We start from the raw sequence: 22,810 nt of genomic DNA on the forward strand, positions 1-22,810 counted from the left end.
TACTTATACACACTTACTTAAACTAACATAACAGGCACCATCAGGATCACTCTGCAGAAGGGTAGACAAGTGAGAGAGATAAGAGAAAAGTTGAGGCATTGGTGACCTCCGGCTTACCCAGCAAGTACATGTGGGAATGTGCTAGTACAAAGTATAGGGAACATAAGGATGAGGGAATGATGAAGAAAAAGGGCGTGTCTGGATTCGTGATGAAGAGGTGTGAGTGAGATGCAGTGTTGGTGCAGAGAGTGAGAAAGACAGGGTGTGAGTCAGTGGTCCCTCTAAAAAAATTGGTTTTTCGGGCTTTGCATTTGTTTTTTTGATAACTCTTGTACATCCACAGAAGACAAGCCAGAAAAGAGAGAAAGAACATATGAGAATGAGAGCTACTTATTATTTGTTATTGCTGATTTTGCCTCTCGCTCAATACTGTGCCTGGATTGCTTGGAGTTCGGTCCGCTTCTTCAGCGTATCATTCCGTTTCCCAGCAACTACCACCAGCTCCTGCTTCAGAGGCTTTCCTCATAATTCTCTCCAGCCAAACTACTTGCTGAAGAACTTGCAGAGTCTTTGTCGCCATGATCAGCATGGATACTTAAGCAAGATATGGGGGTAAGAGGTGGAGTTAGGGGGGATCAAGGGTGAATACCGACCTTTTGTGGGAGTGGTTTCTGGGAGCATGGGTCACACGCAACTCTCTTTCCTTTGAGCACAGTGTGTGCATTGGACCTGACTCACTCTGGGGAGACGTCACCCTCCCCATGAGGTTGCTGTGCTGGAACCGCCTCAAGTTGTCCTCCATCTGCACCTTGTGCCTTGGTATAAAAGGCTCTATTTGTAACAGTGCTGGGCTTGCGTCCGATCGTGAGCCAAAGGTGTCCGTTGGTGAGGTGAGATGATGGTCCCGAGGTGCAGGAAGGCAGTAGGTAGTGGTATGATAAATGACATTGATGTGGTTGTTGAGTCAAAGCCTCGTTGTTGGGTGAGGCGGTGTGGATCATGGTAGAAGGCTGGAAAGGTGAGCTTGAATGATGGTGTTTGAATGAGAAAATCTGGTGTGTACTTGTAGCAGATAAGGTGGTTATTACTGGCATTGTGGGATAATTGTGGTCAAGAATGCTATGCTGGTGGAGATGGCAGTTTGATTGTGGTGCACAGAGTGAAACAGGTTTTGGCACGTGTATGCAAATTAGGCTACTATCAGCAAGTGCTCAGTTGTGTGAGAAGAGGATCGAGTGTAGAAAAGAAAATGGGGAAGAATGAGGGGAAAAAATACCTACCTCATCCCTCACAATGCACATTCCCTTTGTAATGCATTAGACACAATGGAAGGACCCAATCTGAAACGAGTAATAACCACCTCAGGAAGCGCTATATGTTGTGTGCCATTGCCTTGGGGTCTCGGCTCTCAGAACCATCACAGTATTAACAAAAGAGCAAAACTTTCTTTTGTAGAAAAATTATGTTAAAGTTGTCATACCAAAGAGGATCATGACTCTCCTCCACTCATTTATTCCTCTTTTTCCCCATTTGTGGAATCAACTACCACATTCTCTTCAATATCGTTCTTCCCTTTAGTTCTTCAAGACAGCTGTTCACCACTATCTCAGATCACCCCCAATCCAAAACTATGATCTTTTGCCTCCTGAGAGTTTCCTTGTGTATCTATCTTGTCCACCCCACGCATCCCCCCATTCCTCCGTGCATCCATTGTTTGTCCAAGTCTGCCTCTATCTTGGCCTTCCACTCTGCTGTTTGTGTTCCCCCCTCTCTCTACTGTAACTTTTGTCCTGTTGCATCCCGATCCGTTCAGTGTACTAGTACTTGTTCTTCCACAAACCTCAACTATGTATGTATGTATGTATGTATGTATGTATGTATGTATGTATGTATGTATGTATGTATGTCAAAAAAGAAAGAAAGAAAAAAGGATGTCGAGTGTCCTGTCAGAATAAGATGAACACTGGTGATTGTAAACAAACTTAATTTTAACAATCTGTGATATGAACACAATCAAATGAACTCAATATGTTAGTATCTAATGTTATGTTATTTCACTCACCCAGTGCTTGAACCCATGAACCCGTGCATAAACGCAGCTCGCCTGTTCGAGGTTTTGCCAAATGTTTAGTTAATGTTGTTGCAGCTCATGTGTATTACTATGCAGAGGTCTGCTTTTGCTCAGGTTAAGATACATACCTTCTCCGACATGTTTGATGGCATTCATGCTCGGACTTAATTGTGTTGGTGCCCAGACAAGAAGTTACAGCCCACTTTGTCTCTTCCAGGCAAAGGTTGTTTTGGACCTATGGCATGTGACACCTTCTCCCTGCAGTTAATGTGTTCCATGCTGCAAAATGCCTCGCTGGTATACAAAAAAGTAGCCCCATGGGGGACTGATGGTTATTTCCCCAACAGGCAGGGTGACCTTACTGTCCTGATGCAAACTAAATGATAACCCAAAAAAGTAAACGCACAAGAAAAACTAAACAAAACTAAACAAAAACACAAGAAAAACTAAACAAAACGAAACAACAACACAAGAAAAGCTAAACAAAACTAAACAAAAACACAAGAAAAACTAAACAAAACGAAACAACAACACAAGAAAAACTAAACAAAACGAAACAACAACACAAGAAAAACTAAACAAAAACACAAGAAAAACAAAACGAAACAACAACACAAGAAAAACGAAGCAACTCAAGAAAAAAACACCCTTTTACCCCCTTTATAGGGGGTGCATCTGGATGGGGAACGCAACCACTTGAGATCCTGCTCTTCTGATGTATCATTCCAAATTTGGTCCATTTCGGTCGGGTAGTTTGTGAGATGTTTCAGTCAAATGTTAACAGACAGACGGCCGGACACCGGAACCCACTCCATGAGCTTATTTCAGAGAAATAATCTAATCTTAATGAATAGTGCCAAGTGGGACAGATGCTCGTTTCCCGTCATGGAGGGCGGTCATCGTCAGGGTGAATTCGGTGAAAAAGTTGATTTTAAGTTTAATTCGATGGAAAATTGTTATTTTTGGACATGATGTTCACATAATTACATTTTAACTTAATTATCTCACCACCTGGATGGAAATGGAAAAAAAAGGACTCCATTAGTTTTTGCGCATCGATGTCATGAATCATCATGATGAGTTTCATCATGCGGTTATGGCTTTAAGAGTTCGTCTGAATTCTATCGTCGCCGACCTAAAATCCTCTTACCTCTATATCAGTTAGGCATTTTTCAGTAAGGAAGACATTTACTGGAGAAATATGATGTCATAAGTCCAGAACCACCTCTGCCTGGAAGAGAGGGAGTGGGCTATAGCTTCTTGCCTAGATATCACAGAGTCCTGATATGAACACTATGGAACAGGTCTGGGCACATGAAGCAGGAGCTGCAGAAAAGCTGACCTCTGCCAAGCACTTAAATCTACTCCACATTTGGAAAAAAAACCTCTATCAGTTGGTCACACAGAAGGTCATTGCTTCGTTACCTTCATGGGTTCAAGCAGTGTATCAGAGAAAGGACAATGCTATACCAGTTACTAACATATGTAGTCCACTTGATTGTGTTTGTATCACAGATTATTAAGAACAAGGATACAAGTTCTCATCGAGGACAGAGCCCCCAACTGCAACTTAAAAATGAGACATGTACATTTTACAGTTAAATAAATAAATAAATACATCAAGGTTGTGGAAAGGTAAAATGTATATAAACGAATCGTTCAAGTTGGTATGTCAGCAGCCATGATGGTAAAGTGCATCGAAATAAATAAATAATTCAGCATGGTATGTCTGCAGCCGTGATAGCAAAGCATAAATAAATGAATTATTAAAGGTTGTATGTCGGTAGCGTTGATGACAAAGTATGGCTTTAAGAGTTCGTCTCAATTTCGTCGTCGCCGACCGATAGATAAATAAATAATTCAAAGTTGCGTGTTGGTGGTGGAGATGGTAAAGTGTGCATAAATAAATAATTCCATCTTGTGTGTTTGTGGTGGTGATGGTAAAGTGTATATAAATAAATAATGTATCCCGAAAGCACATACAATCCTGCACCATTCTCTCCCGTATAAATTTTTTTTAATCTGCCAAAATTTTGAAATAAAATCACATCCCATCACTTTTGGCTCTGATCTCAAAATCATTCAACTTTCCTCATTCCCAGATGGTATGTGATAAATTTGAAAAAAATGCATCCAGCCATTTTCGAGTGGAGGGCGGATGCCCGGTTGGGGGCTGAAGGGTTAGTTTGCAATCAATGGTGTCCTTTTTATTGTAGCTGGCAATTTAGGAGAAAAAAAAATACTTGTGTCAATCAGCTTTTACATCAGGTAGAGGACCTCGTTTCAAGACCAAACATCCTTGAAACATTCATTCTCGTTTGCACTCCGAGTACTCTCGATCATTGTGGATGTTTCAGCAACGACATCAGCATTTTGTGAACTGTACAATATTCTCAGCATACCGCTATAATCAAGGTATGACTTTTTTTTTTCCTGTCGATCCTGAATTGTACACGGCGTTCATTATCCCAAATCAAGTTGTTGACATCGTTATCTCTGATGAATAATATCTTCTCATTGCGTCGACACACAAAATGGACTTTCTAGATGTTTATCGGACTCTCGAGTTTTGTATTTCAGCTAAGGCTCAAAAATACTTGATGGTATTGAAATGCTTCCCAATAACTGGTTGAAAAGGGTTTTTGAACTTCTTTACTCGATCACTAATCAAATCGGAAAAATAAACTCTCTAATCTTTAATTTGTTTGTTTCTTTCCATTCAATGACGTATTTAATGTTGCCACATTCCAAAACGAACAATCTTCAGATGAAGCACCTTAGTACAGGGTTGGGAAAGTGTTGGCAGTGTTTGGCCTACTTTGAAACAATTTCCAAATACGGAGTAATTGTCGTCCCACCGTGCACGTAAGCTGTAGGTGTGCCAGGGTGTGCCACATGACACATTGGCGCAACTCCGCTGTTCATGACACTTGTAGAATTTGAAATAGGAGCGCCTCTCTACATGTCATGATGATGGAAACTATGAACCCAGCCCTGCTCCCCACATACAATGTATGTTCAATATGTCGGTTCTAAAGGAAATATTTTTGACTCATTTTCTGCCTCATTGTCTGTGACTGTATCACAGGATTGTGCGGTGGATGAGGTCGTGGTGTGGGAAGATCTCACAGTTTTGTTACAAAAGGTGAGCACACAGTGAACCCTAACCCTCTCTTTGAACATCATTCCAAAGCATTTTTGGATTTATACACTTTCAAAGACAGTATTTTATGAATTAATGATATCAGCAATATGAATATACAGCAATAATATTATGCATTATTGATATTATTATTATTATTATTACCTCCGCCACAGAAGGTGGGCAGAGGTTATGTTTTCACCCCTTTCTGTCTGTTTGTCTGTCTGTGAACAGGATATCTCAAAAAGTTGTGGACGGATTCGGACGAAACTTGGTGGACAGGTTGCGTGTATGACAAGGACGAATTGACTCAGTTTTGGTGACGATCCGAATCTGGATCCAGATATGAGAATTTTTCAAATTTTTCAAGTGATTCATCTCCATTGAGCGATGGGGCCAAAAACATGATACAGTATAGCATAATATTTCAAAAGGTTGTGGATGGATTCAGAGAAAACTTGGTGGATGAGTTGGGTAGATGACAAGAACAAGCTGATTAGATCTTGGAGGTCCGTATCTGGATCCGGCCTATTGGTGGGATACAAAACGTAAACTATTCAACCTGGCAGAAGTATGCACTCCACCGAGTGCCGTTCTAGTTGCAATTGTTTTTATTAATATGGAGTTCTGAGTTCATTCAGTTCACGAAGCTATATTGATATCTGGTAATTTCAGGTTCAAATCCTAATCTTAAAGGCAATTGCAAACCACCCAATGTATTGCTGGCTTTGTTTGCAATTGAACATCATATTTATGTGTTAAGGAGGCTTAAGATCTGAGGGTCTTGAGTCCTAGCCCCTGTCGTTCAGCTAAATATCACCAGGTGGGTTGACTCAGCCTGGCATCCTTCCAAGGTCAGCAAAATGAGTACGAGCTTACTGGGAACAGGGGACACTCCGTCAGCAGCACAGCTGCGCTCCCAGAAATGATGCAACCAGCAGCCGCAGGCTGCATATGAAGTAATAATAATCATATTTATGTCAAGATCTAAAGAACTCTTGTTTTCTCTTGGAGTGGCATATGTATGCTCCAGTTGGGATTCAACCAAGAGAAACACGCCATAAGATTGAAAATGGAATTGTTGTCATAATGCTTTACATCAAAATTCTAACTTTTCACTGTCCATGACAGTTCCAACACCTGTGCATGGTGAGCATGCTATCTCCAGTTAGGTGGTTCTAAGAGAGGGAAACTGACACAAACTGGAGCAGTTGACCCCCTTTAGTCTTGCCCAACAAGTGGCTAAGGGTTAGGGTTAGGATTAGGGTTCAGGACATAATGCTGACAATATATATATATATATATATATATATATATATATATATATATATATATATATATATATATATATGTATACATATATAATCCCTGGTCCTCAAGGTTGAGGGTGTTAACCATAGTTGGTCACCTGGATATAAAACTCTCAGGATAACAAGCATGGGCATGAGTTTTTCGAAAAAAGTGAATTGTGGTGGGACCTCACATGGTAGGGTGTGTGAAAAGCAGGCACTGTCTTGTCATTTGTCTATTGTTGAAGCAGTTTGTGTGAGTGAGAAGAGGAGGGTGAGATTTGGATCTTGGAATGTTGGCAGTTTTCCATGAAAGGGTAGGGAGTTTGTAGATGCCCTGATCACAAGGGTAGTGTGGAAGCTCATTCGCAAGAGAACAGAAGGATATGAGAAAATGGAAGGAGCTAGCTCGGTGAAGGATTTTAATTTCTCTATCATGGAGCAATGGCAGCAAGAATGAAGTCGGTGACTCAGTGAATGGACGGAGCATCTCCCCTGAGGTCGGTGGTTCAAACCACGGCCGAATCACACAAAAGACGTTCAAAATGGTACATGCTGCTTTCTTGCTTGATGCTCAGCATTTAAAAAGGATAGAGCATGGACAAATCACCATAGGTTGGCAACCATTGTACAGACTTGGATGGGCCTAATGGCCTCCCCATACATTTAAGATCCTTGCAAGGGAACTCATATTATGATTATGATAGGTGTGAAGGCACTTCAGGCAGATCTGCATTGATCATCGCATGTGCTCAGTCATACCTTTGATGAGGTGGATGGAGGTGGATGGAGATACATGAGAAGGTGGCGGTTCAGCATCAAGGGGTGTGGAGAGATAAAACTTGTAGTACTTCATCAGAAGGTGGGATTAATAGGGTTGTTATAGAAGTAGTAGTTGTCGTAGTCGTAACCTAACTCAGAGTTCCATAGATGATGTTTAATCAGCAAATATGTAGCTGGTCGCAGCATTCTTTGCCAAACTCTAAATTGGTGAGAAAGTGAAGGTGCATTGATGGCAAAAGCAATATCTAAAAGAGTTGCATATGCATGTTCATTTAGGTGTGCTTCAAACAGACTGAATCCAAAGTTCAACAAACTTTCCAGCAATCAAACCACAATGACAATTCCAGGCTTAATCCAGGCTCCAGCAAACCTCGAGAGACTGTAGAGGACTCGGTGCTACAGCTAATGTGAGCACACTATATTCAGTATTCTTTTATAAGGAAGGAACACATTTCTTCCTTGTGCCCTCCCTCCACACCCACCCTTGACCCCAGTTTTGGCTTTGCTAAAAGTAAAGGATATTGTTCTCATTAAAAACACAGCAGATTCTCCCCTTAGAGGGGCATGAGCAGTGATTTCAAACTGGAGATTAGTTGTCAACATTGCCTGTTCTTATAATGTGCGTGTACGTGTACATGTGGACAATTTCAATATTACGGCCCCAGTTGTCCTTGAGCAAATTTTGAAAAGGTTGTCCAATGTTACCAAAAACAGTTTTACATCTAATTTGATGATAAGTTGTTCTTGTACCTTGAATGTAGGTTGTCCAATTTATCCATGCCCATTCCTGAATCTATGCTTACCCGCATTGCTCGTGGTGGAACGATGTCGCGGTTTTGAGCAGTTTTTTTTTTTAGCACAGTCAAGATATAGAACCCCCTTGTATTTGCGAGTGGTTTCTGGAGGGGTCAAGAATGTTCCAGAAGGAGTTATGCAATTTGTAAAGCGGAGCCGAGGGAGCGACAAGTTGCAGTCATCATTTTCTTTGCTGCATGCAGGGCCATGGCGGCGTTTTCGTGTATCGCTTTCTATTTTATCGTCAAAAGAAACCCAATTTAAATAAACGATGCTCAACTACTGGTTGGACGTTGATCGATCAAAGAACAATTGGGTCCAGTGATAATAATAGTTATAATTTACTGAGACGTGAAAGCGTAGTAGCGCCATGCTTTACAGTTTTTTGTGTATTTGCGTAGAAATTCACAGATTTGAATGGTAATATATTAAATTTACGTGGTACTTTATCTCGAAAGCAAGTTCAGGGGAAATGGCATCAGCTTGAATTTGCTGATTATTCAATGAGTCCCCAAAACCATGGCTATCAATGATTCATGTGTGGCTCAGGCTTTTGCCATTTCAAGGTCATCAAACCATTGCGTGGGGAAGGCTCACTTAATGCTGGCTGAAGAGGTAAACGACGAGGTTATCATGGTTTTGCATATGTTCAGCGATATTGGTTCCATCTACATGTTGCGTATGTATAAAAGAAGGAATCTTTGAACCCCCCTACTTTCTCCCTCCCCATCCTCCCAAGTATGGCCCAAATATTTATTTTCTCTCCCCTTACAATTATTGCCTCCCAAAATCCATTCCCTTTTAATTCCAACTTCCAGACAATAGTTTTTTTTCACCCCTTCCCAACCCTTTTCTTTCCTTCTCTCATTTTATCTTCATTCACTTCGCTCTTTGCAAACGTAATATATCGATGAACCCTTATTTTAAATGATTAAATATGTTTATTTGTCATACAATAGTTCCAATGGAGTCTTGATTCATGTTCAAGTACATTGATGCGCCAAATAATTCCACTGATGCAACCCCATTGTGATTTCCATAGCAAAGAAACATATTTAAATAAAAACCTGTTTCAGCAACTCTTTTGCACAAGAATGTGAACCAACAAAAATAACCACTCCCTTTATTTTTTAAGCCACATATATGTTTGTTTAAAGATTTTTTTTTTCTTGTGGTGGAACTGTACAGGAATCAGGTTCAAACGGCGTGCTCGAACATTTGAGGTTAGTTTTGGTATAATGCCTAATATAATCGTTTGCATACGATATTGCATCACAGACTACCATTATCCTTGCTGACGAAATATATAGACCGCTCTGTCATTGGGCCCTTGTCATCTTACTTATGGCCGTTAAACATTGCATGGTGCCTTCAAAAGAGTAGGCCAATGTGTGCAGGTACCTTGCGCAATTTCAAAATCACTGTTATGGCAACGACCGGCAAATTGGCAAGTGATCCAACATATTCCCTGTTGTGAGATAATTTCAGCAGCACCTTACCTGTCATGATGATAACCATCAGATGGGTTTTTATGACCAGTGCACAGGTACATATTTTAATTTTCCAGTTTTTTAACATAAGAAACCATCAATTTTACTCACTCCTCCAATGTTCTGTAGGCCTCTATTTGGTATTTTTCTTTAATCCGCAGTTAAGAATGTATATATACTAGCGGGGTATGCTTACACATTGTAAGCAATAATGAACCAAACTTCTCCATTTGTCTCGGGTCGCTCACCTGCATTTGATTTTACATTTATTTATTTTCATTTATTTTTAATAATTTACTTATATTTTCATTTATGGATGCTTTCCGACGGTTCTGTGATTGTATTTCCTCATGTATCAGCTTTGATGTCCATCGGCACACAAAATTAACGTGCTTCCCCATTGTCTCTAGTCGGTATTGCAGCGCTCTCTGTGGTTCCAACCACTGACTCACATTAACCCTGTGCTCATTGATGGTCAATGGAGGATGATCCAGAACTGCAGGGTTGACCGGAGTGCTCAGTTCCTCAATACTGACCACAGGCTTGTTGTAGCAACTCTGAAGTTTCAGCTTAAATCTGGGAGAATGGTACCATTCCAGCCTTGGCTGGATGTTGGCAAGCTCACAGGTGACAGGGTAGTTTAAGAGTTTGCGAACCGGCTGAGTGGGGAGTTGGGGGTGGGGGGTCTGGGTGCTTTGAGGAATAAAGAAGAGTTGTAGAGTGCGTTCGAGACCACCATCCTTGATGTTGCTGGTAGACATCTTGGAACTCACCAGTGTGCGAATAATTTTATCTCTCAAGGGACACTGGATACCATAAACTGTACGTGCGCTGAGGGTGGACAAGGAAGCCTATTTGCGAGGAATCTGTGAGGGGGTAGACCATCACCTGTGATAAAGTGATTCTCTTCCTGCTTACAGGAGAATTAGCGCATTGCGTTCTCCAAGTCCATCCCTTGGTATACTGCAGTTAGAGCAGAGGGTGTTGGGCTCTTCACAGAGGAGTTCAAAATGAAGGCCCGCTTGGCCCGTTACTTTAAGCGGCTGTACCAGGCTGATCCACCGCCTTTTGAGTTGTATGTCAGGGTTGTTACTATCCCTATTGCTGACCCTCCAATCAACTGTGAACCACCTTCGTTGGTGAAAACACAGTCTGCGATGAACCGCTTAAAATGGGGTAAAGCTCCTGGGATCTGTGGCTTCCATGCCGAACTTCTCAAGACTGGTGGAAATGCTGTACTCATGTCGTTGCATGCAGTTCTGTGCTCTACCTGGAACACAGGCATCATCTCAATTGACTGGAAGAGGGGCCTTGTTGTCCCTCTCTGGAAAGGGAAGGGTGATCACCAAGACTGCAACAACTACCGAGGGGTGACGCTGTTCTCAGTGCCCGGCAAGGTCTTTGCTCGGATAATTATTGATAGGGTTCATCACCATCTACTTGAGCATCAGCGACCAGAGCAGTCAGGCTTTACTCCAATGAGGTTAATGATTAACCATATCCTTGTTCTTCAGGTCTTCACCGAACGCAGATGAGAGTTTCGGCAGGGGCTACTTGCAGCTTGTGTTGATCTCTGCAAAGCATTTGATTCAGTGAATCGGGATGCCCTCTGCAGGATTTTTGGTCTTCGTGGGGTGCTACCAAAGCTGATCAATCTGATTTCCGAACTATACTCTGGGACTGAGAGTGCTGAGAGATGTGGTCATACCATCTCTGACTTATTTCCAGTTGTTACTGGAGTTCGTCAGGGGTGTGTACAGCCCCCTACACCTTTTAGCACTTGCATTCACTGGATTTTGGGGAGGATGCCAGAGAGATCAAGCTGAGGTGCATCGGTTGGGAATGTCAAGATCTCTGACCTTGATTTCGCAGATGATGCAGTCATCTTTGCGGAGACTCTGGATATCCTTTTGATGGCCCTTGAGGTGCTGAATGAGGAGTCGGAGCCACAGAAATTACGGGTTTCCTGTTTCAAAACGAAGTTCCAGGCTTTTAATGACATATTGGATGCTGCTATCTTGTCTGTACCTGTTTATGGTGAGGATGTTGATGTCACGGAGAGATTAACTTTCTTCGGCAGTGGAAATCAAGGCTGGTACACCAGAAAAAGTCAAAGAATCATCGGATAACATCCACAAATGAAAATATAAATAATTAAAAAAAAAAGAAAATTCAAATTTAGGTGAGCGATCCGAGACAATAGGGAAGCACTGTTCGAATGCTTACACTATGTGTTGGCATACCCTGCTTGTATATCCAATATATAAAGCTCTTTCTAACCACTGACTGACTGACTTACTGACTCACTGACTGACATTAAAGATCGGTACCTTCCAGATGACGTAGAAAGCTGAAATTTTGCATTCCAATGGACATCGAATGCCTTTCACTGGGAAAAAGGGAAAAATCACAGAATCATCTGACAACATCCATGAATGAAAATATAAATAAATGAAAAAAATTCAGTTGAGTGACTATGTTGAGCGAGTGACAATGGGAAAGCAAGGTAATTTTGTGTGCTGACATATATTGAAGCCCATTCATCAGAAAAAATCACAGAACCGTCAGAAAGCATCTTTGAATGAAATATAAATAAATGAAGAAAACAAACAAACAAGAAAAAGAGCAATCAGAGATTGCAGACCCTCACCAGGACTTCTTTTGAGTGGTGTATTTTTTTATTAATAGTTTTTAGGGTAAATCCAATATGGCTACCAACCATGTGACCTTTGATATCATGTGTGTGTAGCTTTTCTTGCTCATGGACAGGCGGTCATACATGTAAAGTATCGCCTCGATTTGTTCAGCCACTTCAGAGAAGATTTTAGAAGGTTTAAAATAAATAAATAAATAAATAAATATGGCTGCCGAATCATGTGACCGATGGTGTCATGATTTTTTTTCCTGTGGACCATTTTATCCCGAGGTGACCCTCAAAAATTGTCACACTGATTGGATGTGGTGTTCTACATATGCAATTATGACATCATGATGAGTGCACCTATGACGTCATTAAAAAAATCAAGCTCATTCCCCTTGAGGAGTACTTGATATGTGCCAAGTTTCAATTTTTTCCTTGGTGCAGTTTCAGAGATACAGAGGTCCAAAATTTTCCCGTTTTTGCAATATGGCTGCCACACCACGTGACCTATGACGTCATTATCCTTTAAGCCACCTACATGAGTAGTCACTCCGATGGTGAAAATTTCGGCTCAATCTTACAAGCGGTTGCGGAGAAAAACTTGAAATTTCTGTGTGGACAAAGACAGACAGACAAACAAACAAACAAACAATCAGACAGACAAACAGATAAACAGACAAACGGACCCAAATGCAATACCCTCTCCTTTGGCGAGGGTAATGAAAATTCAAAAGCAGGTGAGTGACCTGTGACAAGGGGGAAGCACACCCTGCTCGTGTATGAATATATATATATATATATATATATATATATATATATATATATATATATATATATATATATATATATATATATATATATATATATATATATATATAGCTCTTTCGAACCACTGACTCACTGACATATTATAAGGATAGGTACCTTCTGGGTGACGTAGAAAGCTGAAATGTTGAATCCCGATAGACATCGAAGTCGGTACACTGAAAAAATTCACAGAATCGTCAGACAACATCCCTAAATGAAAATATAAATAAATGAAGAAAATTAAATGAAAATAAATATATGAAGAATCAAATAGAGGTGAGCGACCTGAGTTAATGGGGAAGCATGGTTCGTATGTTTACACAATGTGTAAGCACACTCCTCGAGTGGATATACATGTACTGTATATCAATATATATATATATATATATATATATATATATATATATATATATATACACATATACATAAATAGTATATATATATATATATATATATATATATATCTATATATATATATATATATATATATATATATAATTGTACGAAAATATAAGAGAGAGGAGACAGGTGGGTGGAGCAAAAAGAGAAGAGAGACGAGGGAGGGGGGAAACAGAGAGGAGGGAGGATGGAGTGGGAAAGAGAGAGAGAGAGAGAGGAGAGAGAGGATGGAGTGGGAAAGAGAGAGGAGGGAGAGGGAAAGAGAGAGGAGGGAGAGGAAAGAGAGAGAAGGGAGGGGGAAAGAGAGGAGGGAGGAGGGAGGGGGAAAGAGAGAGGAGGGAGGGGGAAAGAGAGAGGAGGGAGGGGGAAAGAGAGGAGGGAGGAGGGAGGGGGAAAGAGAGAGGAGGGAGGAGGGAGGGGAAAGAGAGAGGAGGGAGGGGAAAGAGAGAGGAGAGAGGAGGGAGGAGGAAAAAGGAGAGAAGAGAGAAGAGGGAGGGGGAAAGAGAGAGGAGAGAGGAGGGAGGGGGAAAGAGAGAGGAGAGAGAGGAGGAAAGAGAGAGGAGAGGGAGGAGGAGAGAGAGAGGAGGGAGAGGAGGGAGAGGTAAGAGAGAGGAGATAGAGGAAGGAGGTGGAAAGGGAGGGGGGAAGAGAGAGAGGAGAGAGGATGGAGTGGGAAAGAGAGAGAGGAGAGAGGATGGAGTGGGAAAGAGAGAGGATGGAGTGGGAAAGAGAGAGGAGAGAGGAGGGAGGAGAAAGAGAGAGGAGGGAGGAGGGAGGTGGAAAGATAGTGGAGAGAGGAGGGAGGGAGAGTGAGGAATGGGGGTGGGGGGAGTGTGTTACGGTGTAAAAACCCGACTCCAACTACTTTAGTACTGGAAACCAGCCAACATGTTTATTGCGTGACTTGTACATCATCAAGAACTCTCCTTGCCATCAAGCAGCCCCCAGGCCTCACTTAAGGCAACGTAAAACTCTTCAGTTAAATACGATGCATGTACTGTATATCAATACAGTACATGTACTGTACTGTATACATGTACTGTATGCATGTACTGTATACGATGCATGTACTGTATACGATGCATGCACCTCACCAACCAAAATAAAAGCACATAACTGGACATAACATTTTCCCCCCTTTTATTCTCCACACAGCGTTTAGGTGTGGAAAGAGGTTACAAAGGCCTGCAGGTCGTCCGGATGCTGTCAAACCCATATGGGCCATGCTGCAGGCACAACAGGTTCAGGGCCACCTCCATTTGTCCCAACATCTGAACTGGAGGGCCAGATAGCAGTTCCATTGTGACCCAAAAGGTACTGGCTGAGGTTTTGGAGGTGGTACTTTGTGCAGCCTGCTGGCATGCCACCGGGACCCGTCCTGGAGCTGAAAAGTGGCTGGACCAAGCTGTCGACAAACACATCGTGGGGATGACCAGAAGGACTGGAGCTTGTCGCTACTGTGGGGCCGCTTAGACCTGACCCAGTCCGAGACACGTATGCCAGGTGACTTCACTCTGTGAGCTCTGTCAAACCGCTGCTTCATGTGGAGCTGGTGCTGACTCACTCTGGTGCGAACATCAGGTATGGGAAGCCGAGCTCTTGGTGGATGTAGCTTATCCAATGGCATTTGCAGCTCCTGCCCCAACATTAGCAGCACTGGCAAGACCCCTGTGGTGGTGTGCTGGGTTGCTCTGTAGTGCAGGAGGGTCTGGAGGAGAGCTGTTTGAAATGCACAACCTTGCGTCAGGTGCACTCGTCTGCCATTCTTGAGGGTTTGATTAAACCGCTCGATCATCCCATTGGTCTGTGGGTGATAGACAGCTCTACAGATGTATTTGATCCCCTTGTCACTGAGGAAGGTGGAGAACTCGGCCAAGATGAACCATGGCCCATTATCTGTAGTAATGATCTGAGACAGCCCACAATGGGAGATGACAGTATCGAGGATGTTCCTTATGACCTGTGAGGTAACTGAGTTCACCGTGGAGACCTCAGGCCATTTGGAATGGAGATTATAGATGACAGAGGTCACACTAGTGGTGGGAGTACACCATGGATTTCCCCACAGATATCCATCTGCAGGTGGTCCCAGTGTCTAGAAGGCCAGTTCAGTAATTGTAGAGGTGGTGGGGGCAGGTTGGGCCATTTTCCCACTGAGCAGGCAAGCTGCACAGTCTCTGACAATTACCTCCACATCGTGGTCGATACCAGGCCACCACACTCGGTCCCGGCAATGCTGCTTCACTCTGACGATACCCAGGTGTCCCTCGTGTGCCATAGCCAGCACTCGTGCACGCAGAGCATATGGTATGGCTGTGCAGTGACCTCGAGCCACACAGGTGTTGTTCCAGCTTGACAGCTCCTCCTTGATCCTGGCAAATGGTGCTCGCTCATTGGGCACCCTCCCGTGATGTAGGAGCGCAAGGTGCAAAAGAGGGGATCCTCCGGAGATGCCTGCTGGAGTTCATGGAGGGAAACTGCAGCCTGGAGAGTGGTGTGCAGTGATTGGATCAAGTTGTCCTCCATGTCCACTGGCTTGCTGGCCTATGCGGCAGTGACGACAGCTCTGGAGAGCAGGTTTATAGCCACATTGTCCTGGCCTGGGGTGAAGTGAAGCTTGAAATTGTAATGTTGGAAGCGATCTGCCCTTCTGTACAGTCAGAGCGGTCTGTGTCCTGTGCCCGACGTGGACATCAAGGCTGTAAGAGCCTGGTGATCTGTGCGAAGTGTAAATGCCCGGCCATATAGGTACATGTGCCAGCGTTCACAAGCCCAGACACGTGACAGAGCCTCACGCTTCCCCACCGAATACTTCTGTTTGGTTGGGCTCAATGCCCGAGAGGTGAAAGTGATGGGCTTCTCCATCCCATTTTGAAGTTTGGAGAGGACGGCCCCAAATGCTGTGGCAGAGGCAACACAGATGATCAAGGTGGGATAGGCGAGGACGAAATGTATCACGATGGGTGTCGTGGTGAGCTGGCGCTTCAGCTGGCACACAGCCTCTTGGCAGTCGGTGGACCAGACCCAGGGACCTTCTTTATTCAGCAGCTGGCGCAGGGGCGATGTCGTGGCTGAGTACTGCAGCAAGAAGCGGAGATAGTATGCTGTCATACACAGAAAGGAGGTGAGCTGTAGAGCTGATGTAGGCTCCAGAACGCGGTGGATCGTGTCTGAGTTTGATTGCAGTGGAGAGATGCTGTGGGCTGAGAGGCGGAACCCCACAAACTCAATCTCCGACATGGCAAAGATGCACTTCTTCTTGATGAGCGTGAGGTTATGCTAGGCCAGCTTAGAGAACACCTGGCAGAGGCTCTCGTCATGGATGGAGGCGTTGACGCCATGCACCGTAATGTTGTCCAGGTAAATGGACACTCCTGGGATGTCGGCAAAGACGGACGACATGATCGTATGGAAACAGCTGGGCGCTGAGCTCAGACCAAAAGGCATGCAGGTGTTGCGAAAAATGGCAGCATGTGTGACGAAAGCACTGAGGTCCCTGCTGCTTGGGTGTCAGGGAACCTGGAGGTAGCCTTGTCGCAAGTCCAGTTTACTGAAGACCATGGAGCCATAGAAATGGGTGGTGGGCTCCTCTGTTGTTGGAAGTGGATATTTATCCAGGATGATGGCTGTGTTCACGGCACGCAGATCCACGCAAATATGGAGCCCCCCCCCCCAAACTTCTTTTTTGCTATTACCAGGTTGGAGATCCAGGGCGAGGCATTGATGGCGTCAATCATCCCAGAATCCAGTAGGGATTTCAGCTTGTCCGTCACTTCATTCTGCAGGGTGAGGGGAATACGGCACAGTGGCTGGATCACTGGGGTCGCCGTGGTGTCCACTTTGGGCTGGTGAGTGAAGGCGAAGAGGCAGCTCAGACCATCAAACAGCACCGTCCATTTTTGCTGTCGGGGGGAAGCAACCTGCAGGATCTCCGTGCCGCAGTTGTCGGTCAAGGAGAAACCGAGCCCCATGAAGAGGTCGAGACCTAGGAGGTTGGCCCCCTTGCGCGTGATGTGGAATGAGAAACCGACAGAGCATGGTACTGTAATGCACTGGCAGCTGCAAGGAACTCAGGACTTCAATTCTGGCCTGTCCATAACCACTCAAAGCAGTAGAGGGGTGCTGCAGTGGTAGGTTCGAAAATAACCGCTTGTAGGTGTCTAAATTGAGCAGAGACACCTTAGCTCCAGTGTCAAGGAGCAAGAGCAGGCAGACATCCCCGAGGTACACAGCGCATATCTTAAAGCGAATGGGGTTGGAGAGCACAGTGTGGATTGTAGCTGGTGGTGGATGTGGCTGCTGGGCAGGAGTCCCTGTTGGAGCTGAGCAACACCACCTGGCAAAGTGGTTCGGTCTCTTGCAGTTTCTGCAGGTTTGCCCCCGTGTTGGGCAGTCAGGGGCTCTGGCCTCATGTCTGGTAGACCCACAGTTTCCACAGCGCTGCCTAAAATGAGCAGGCTGTTGCTGCGCTTTATGAACAGGGAAGCAAGGGTCCATGTCCCGTTGCGGTGAGGCAGGCTGTACTTTCTGCATTGCAGGTTCAGTAACTGTAGTAGGCGATGGAGCTTCAGCGATTTTAGCAGCACATGTTGCAGCAGACACCACTAGGCACGCAAATGGAATGGCTTTACAAAGAGATAAATCATCGGATTCGAGCAACAGTCTCTCACACACTTGCACACTGGAGGTTTTTTTCGATAAGTAAATCCCGAATCATTTCGTCATGAAGCGATCTATATTTACATGGCAGCACCAATTCTCGTACCGTAACCGTAAACTGCAAAATGGATTCCCCTGGTTGCTGGCTTCGCTGTCGGAAAGTGAGCCACCTGAGGAGAACACTCTTGGCAGTGGTGAAATGTGCCTTGAGAGCAGTGACAGCCTCATTGCATGTGTCTGCTGGTCCTAATGTGGAGAAAACGCGCTGTCCCTCTGTCCTGAGGCAATGTAACAGCAAAGCGTGTTTACGGGCATCACTCATATCCTCCAGGCCGTGGGCGAGCAGATATGTCTGGAAGGATAGGATCCAAAGGTTCCACGGGACTGGAGGCTCGCTGGGTCGAGCCAGAAAGGCAGGCGAGGTTGAAAGCAAAATTTCCGCCATCATGGTCGCCAATGTTACCGTGTAAAAACCGACTCCAACTACTTTAGAATGGGAAACCAACCAACACGTTTATTGTATGACTTGCAGATCATCAAAAACATGGCGCCGTCTCCTTTCCAAAAACATGGCGCCGTCTCCTTTCCAAAAACATGGTGAAGTCTCCTTTCCAAAAACATGGCGCTGTCAAAAACATCTCCTTTCTATCAAGCAGCCCCCACCCCTCACTTACGGCAACGTAAAACTCTCCAGTTAAATACGATGCACGCGCATCATCAACCGGAACAAAAGCACATAACTGAACATAACAGAGCGAAGGCAGTGAGAGGCGAGAGGAAGGGAAGGCAGACGTGTGGTAGAGCGTCGATTAGGATTTATACCATCTCATCAAAATGATTCCACATGGAATAACAGTGAAGATGGAAACAAAATAAAGTCTGAAATCCATTTTCTACTGGTCATGCTATCAGTAGCACCCAGTGACAAACACCGCCCAGACATGTCTGGAGACAAACTCCCGTACAGCAATAAACATCGTCCGGAAAAAACTCCCATCTGGACAGAAACACTGTCCAGACATGTAAGGAGACAAACTCCCATCCGGACATGTCTAGAGACAAACTCCCAGCCAGACACGTCTGGAGACAAACCCCGCCCGGACATCTCAAACATCCAGACAAATATGGAGATACCCATCCAGAGACAAACTCCGATCCAGACAAAAACACCGTCTGAATACATTCGGAGACAAACACCGCCCGGACTTACTGTAAATACCGCCCTCACGCGTCTGGGGCCAAGCTGTCCAGAGACAAACACTGCTTGGACACGACCAGAGACAAACTCCCCGTCCGGACATAAACACCGCCTGATCACAAACTCCCGCCCGGACATGACTGGAGGCAAACTCCCATCCGAACACGTCTGGAGACAAACCCCGCCCGGACTTAACCACCGTACAGACAAAACGACTGCCTGGATATGTGCAGAGACAGACAGACAGACAGAGAGATGGGTGGAAGGTAGGGGAGTAAACAGAGAGAATATGTTATGCTTTGTGAACAACACACACACACACACACACACACACACACACACACACACACACACACACACACACACACACACACACGCACACACGCTTGGCCGATATCGGCAATTTCTCAGGAATCGGCAAGTTGGTGTCAATGTGATTACCGCCAACAGTACGTACTGTGTACAACCCAGAAACCTTGAGTCGCTTTCACCGAAAAACAACGTTACATTTATATGGAAGTTCCAGGCAGATGCTCACGAACATTATTTTTTTTATCAACAGCTGCATGTGATTGGTGGAAAAAAATTTGGTTCTGTAATTCAGAAAACACGTTGATATGCAAATGGCTCAGAAAGCGGACGTTATCAAATATACTTTGCTTTGAAACTCGTAAAGAGAAACATTTAACCTTTGTAAAGGAAATCCAATGACCAAATACTTTAGAAACAGGTGTGAGGACAAAGGAAAACCTGATAAAACCTCCATAAGATACGGGATGAAACTTTGCCACCACGGTACCCTCAACAGTTATGGCTTGTCTACACATCCACGGAGAGTCCGTACAGATCCAAATATACCCAAATGTAACCATGTCCGTGTGTGCTGAATATGTACTTCTACCTTGTAGTGACTGTCGACTGTACATCCTGACCGGGACACAAACTGCACTGTACAGCTCGCTAAGTGGCCTAAGTGCTCAAGCAAGCACTCAAACGGAACGCCTGGCTTGGCAAGCGATTACCAATTGCCATCGATCCAACGATGCACCCGGAAACGCCCGTGCAATGTCCGAATTGGACAAATCAACATTTTTTTTCGGAGTTGGAACTGCTGACACTTTCAAAGCTGGAGCTTATATTTTGTAATAATGCATAGTTTAAGAGATTCTCTCGGTTATTCATATACGCAAATTAAATAAAGCCACAAATTCTGGCGTCTCCAGGCGTCTATAAGCAATGCAATATACCCAATGCAATATACCCAATGCAATATACCCATGCAGGTGAGCGACCAAAGACAATGGGGAATTACAGTTCATTGTCGCTTACAATGTGTAAGCAGACCCCAGGAGTGTATATACAATATGTATATATATATATATATATATATATATATATATATATATATATATATATATATATATATATATATGTATATATTAGGGTGTTTCACTCATGGTGGTCAAAAAATGAAATTTGTTGAATATTGTCAGAAGGGGTGTCCCCTTGTTTCTTATGACCCATAAATATTTTAGGCAAATATTTGGTTTGATTCGTCAATATTTACTGGTCCCACAGTTGGACAAGATTCCACATTTCAAGTGAAACTTCGAAAAAATCAAATGGAGGAGAAGACAAAAAATTGCAACGAACGTTTATTGAACTGAAAATTAACAAAATAATTTATGAAAAAGAAATGTAGAACAATTATGCAAGTAGAGCAATCAAATCGTTGGGCTCAAGGAGCAGGAGGGAACTTAGCAGTCACTCCAGCCTTTGTTCTCTTGACAGTCTTGCGGTCATGATGAACAACTTTGAGGAGGAACTGCTTCTGCTGCTCGTCTTCGGTTCGGGCTTGGAGTTTTTGTATCAGTGCCACTCCTCTCTCTGCTGCATCATTGGTGACCTGCAGGCCTCGGACGGTGGCTCGAGTCCGTGGATCTTGCAAAACATCTTCCACGTTATGGGTAGTGACCATCCTCCCAGCAAAGATCCCAATGGCCTCTAGTGTTCGCCCTGTTACCAATTTTGAAAGACCGTCAGGGAGAGTGAAGTTCTTCTTTTCAAGTCTCTTGAGTGCTTTCGAGGTTGCTGGACGGCTTAGGTTCTTGACCATGGCCGCCCGGTCATCGGGAGACACTCGTTTGGCGAAGAAGGCTAGGGCCACTCCTTGCTCTGAGAGGTACCAGAGGTGCCTTTGGAGGGCCTTCTCTGCCGTTGACCCGAGTTCTCTATCCACAAACACCTGGAGAATCGCCAAGAACTCCAGGTCATTCTTCGGTGCACAGTTTGGGACAGCTGCCTCATGCCAGAATCTGACGTGAATGAGACTGACGAAACGGGCCAGTCGTCGGACTCCGCGTTTTTCCGAACTCGTCAGCTCCAGTTGTTGCAAAAACAGGGCAATCTTCAGGATATAAATAGCCTTTGCCATCCATCTCGCCTGATGGTAGACTCCAGGGGCCCTAAATCGAGGCAGATCTCTCCTCCATCCTCCTAGGTAGAGAAGAGAGAGCTGAAGGAGTTTGAGATAGTCCTCTCTTGGGTGGGTGCATCATGGATGACTCTCCTGAGGAAGTCTATCATCTTCAGCCTTTGTGATTCGCTCCACTCATCCAGGGGTTGTTCGTCGCTGAGGGTACCGGCAGATGTCTTGTCCAAGACGTCCCATTTTCCTTGGAATCGTTTGAAGAGGGGAATGTCGGGACCTGGGGGAGAGCCGAAGAGGAGTTCATAGGTGTTCTTCAGTACCACCTCGTGAATGTGATGTCGGCATGCCAGCCAAAGAAGAGGTCTTCCAAGGGACTGTTCAATTATGGTGCAGGCTCCGCTAATCATGCCACTGTTGGACGCAGTCGTATCAAATGAGAGACCGATGATCTTGTCAGCAATCTGATACGTGTCCAGCAGCCGAAGAATGGTATCTGCTATCGACATATCGACATATCGGTATTGCTATCGACATATCGATATGCAATTATCGACATAGCTGACTAAGGGAACCTGTATGTTGTGTGCAATTGAATTCCAAATTCGTAACAATATTTAAAAGTTCATGATAGACGCTCTCAAAAGGCACCGTACATGTGCTCAGTATTTAAGGAGATCAGGATCTTGTCTATACAAGAGCTGAGGCCAAGAGATTAAGGTTTTGTCTTCACAAAAAGAAGAACAAGAAGAAGATGAACAACGCCGAGCTCTCTATGAGCAGCGTTTGCTACGCGAGACGCTGCTAAAAACGTCAACATACCATTCAAAAGTGTGCGACCTGTTAACACGGTCCCATTTCGTGGTTTAATTTTGCATGAAGCACTTTTTATAGGAAAGGTTCAAAGGCAAACCTGTGCTGATAAAATTATTGCACTTCAGAAAAAATGAAACACCCGAATATATATATATATATATATATATATATATATATATATATATATATATATATATATATATATATATATATATATATTCCATTCCATTGGGACCATACTCTGTGGGGAGCGTTGGTGCTGCCTAAGCAGTCTCCTTGGCTACTCGGTACA

General features: G+C 44.1%; 1 protein-coding gene across 12 annotated transcripts in view; it reads left to right on the forward strand.

Annotated features, from left to right (window-relative positions):
- Positions 1 to 22,810, forward strand: part of LOC147030897 (tight junction protein 2-like) — a 222,419-nt gene that overhangs the window by 39,510 nt on the left and 160,099 nt on the right. For all 12 annotated transcript variants that reach the window (XM_085875438.1, XM_085875440.1, XM_085875442.1 and 9 more), the window contains one exon: positions 5,160 to 5,216. In XM_085875438.1, coding sequence (XP_085731564.1) covers positions 5,160 to 5,216 — 57 coding nt within the window. The remainder of the gene's footprint in view (positions 1 to 5,159; positions 5,217 to 22,810) is intronic.

Source organism: Eptatretus burgeri, chromosome 3 (assembly GCF_056783735.1).
Source record: "Eptatretus burgeri isolate ZD-2024b chromosome 3, Ebu_testis_v1, whole genome shotgun sequence".
In the NCBI taxonomy this organism is placed as follows: Eukaryota; Metazoa; Chordata; class Myxini; order Myxiniformes; family Myxinidae; genus Eptatretus; species Eptatretus burgeri.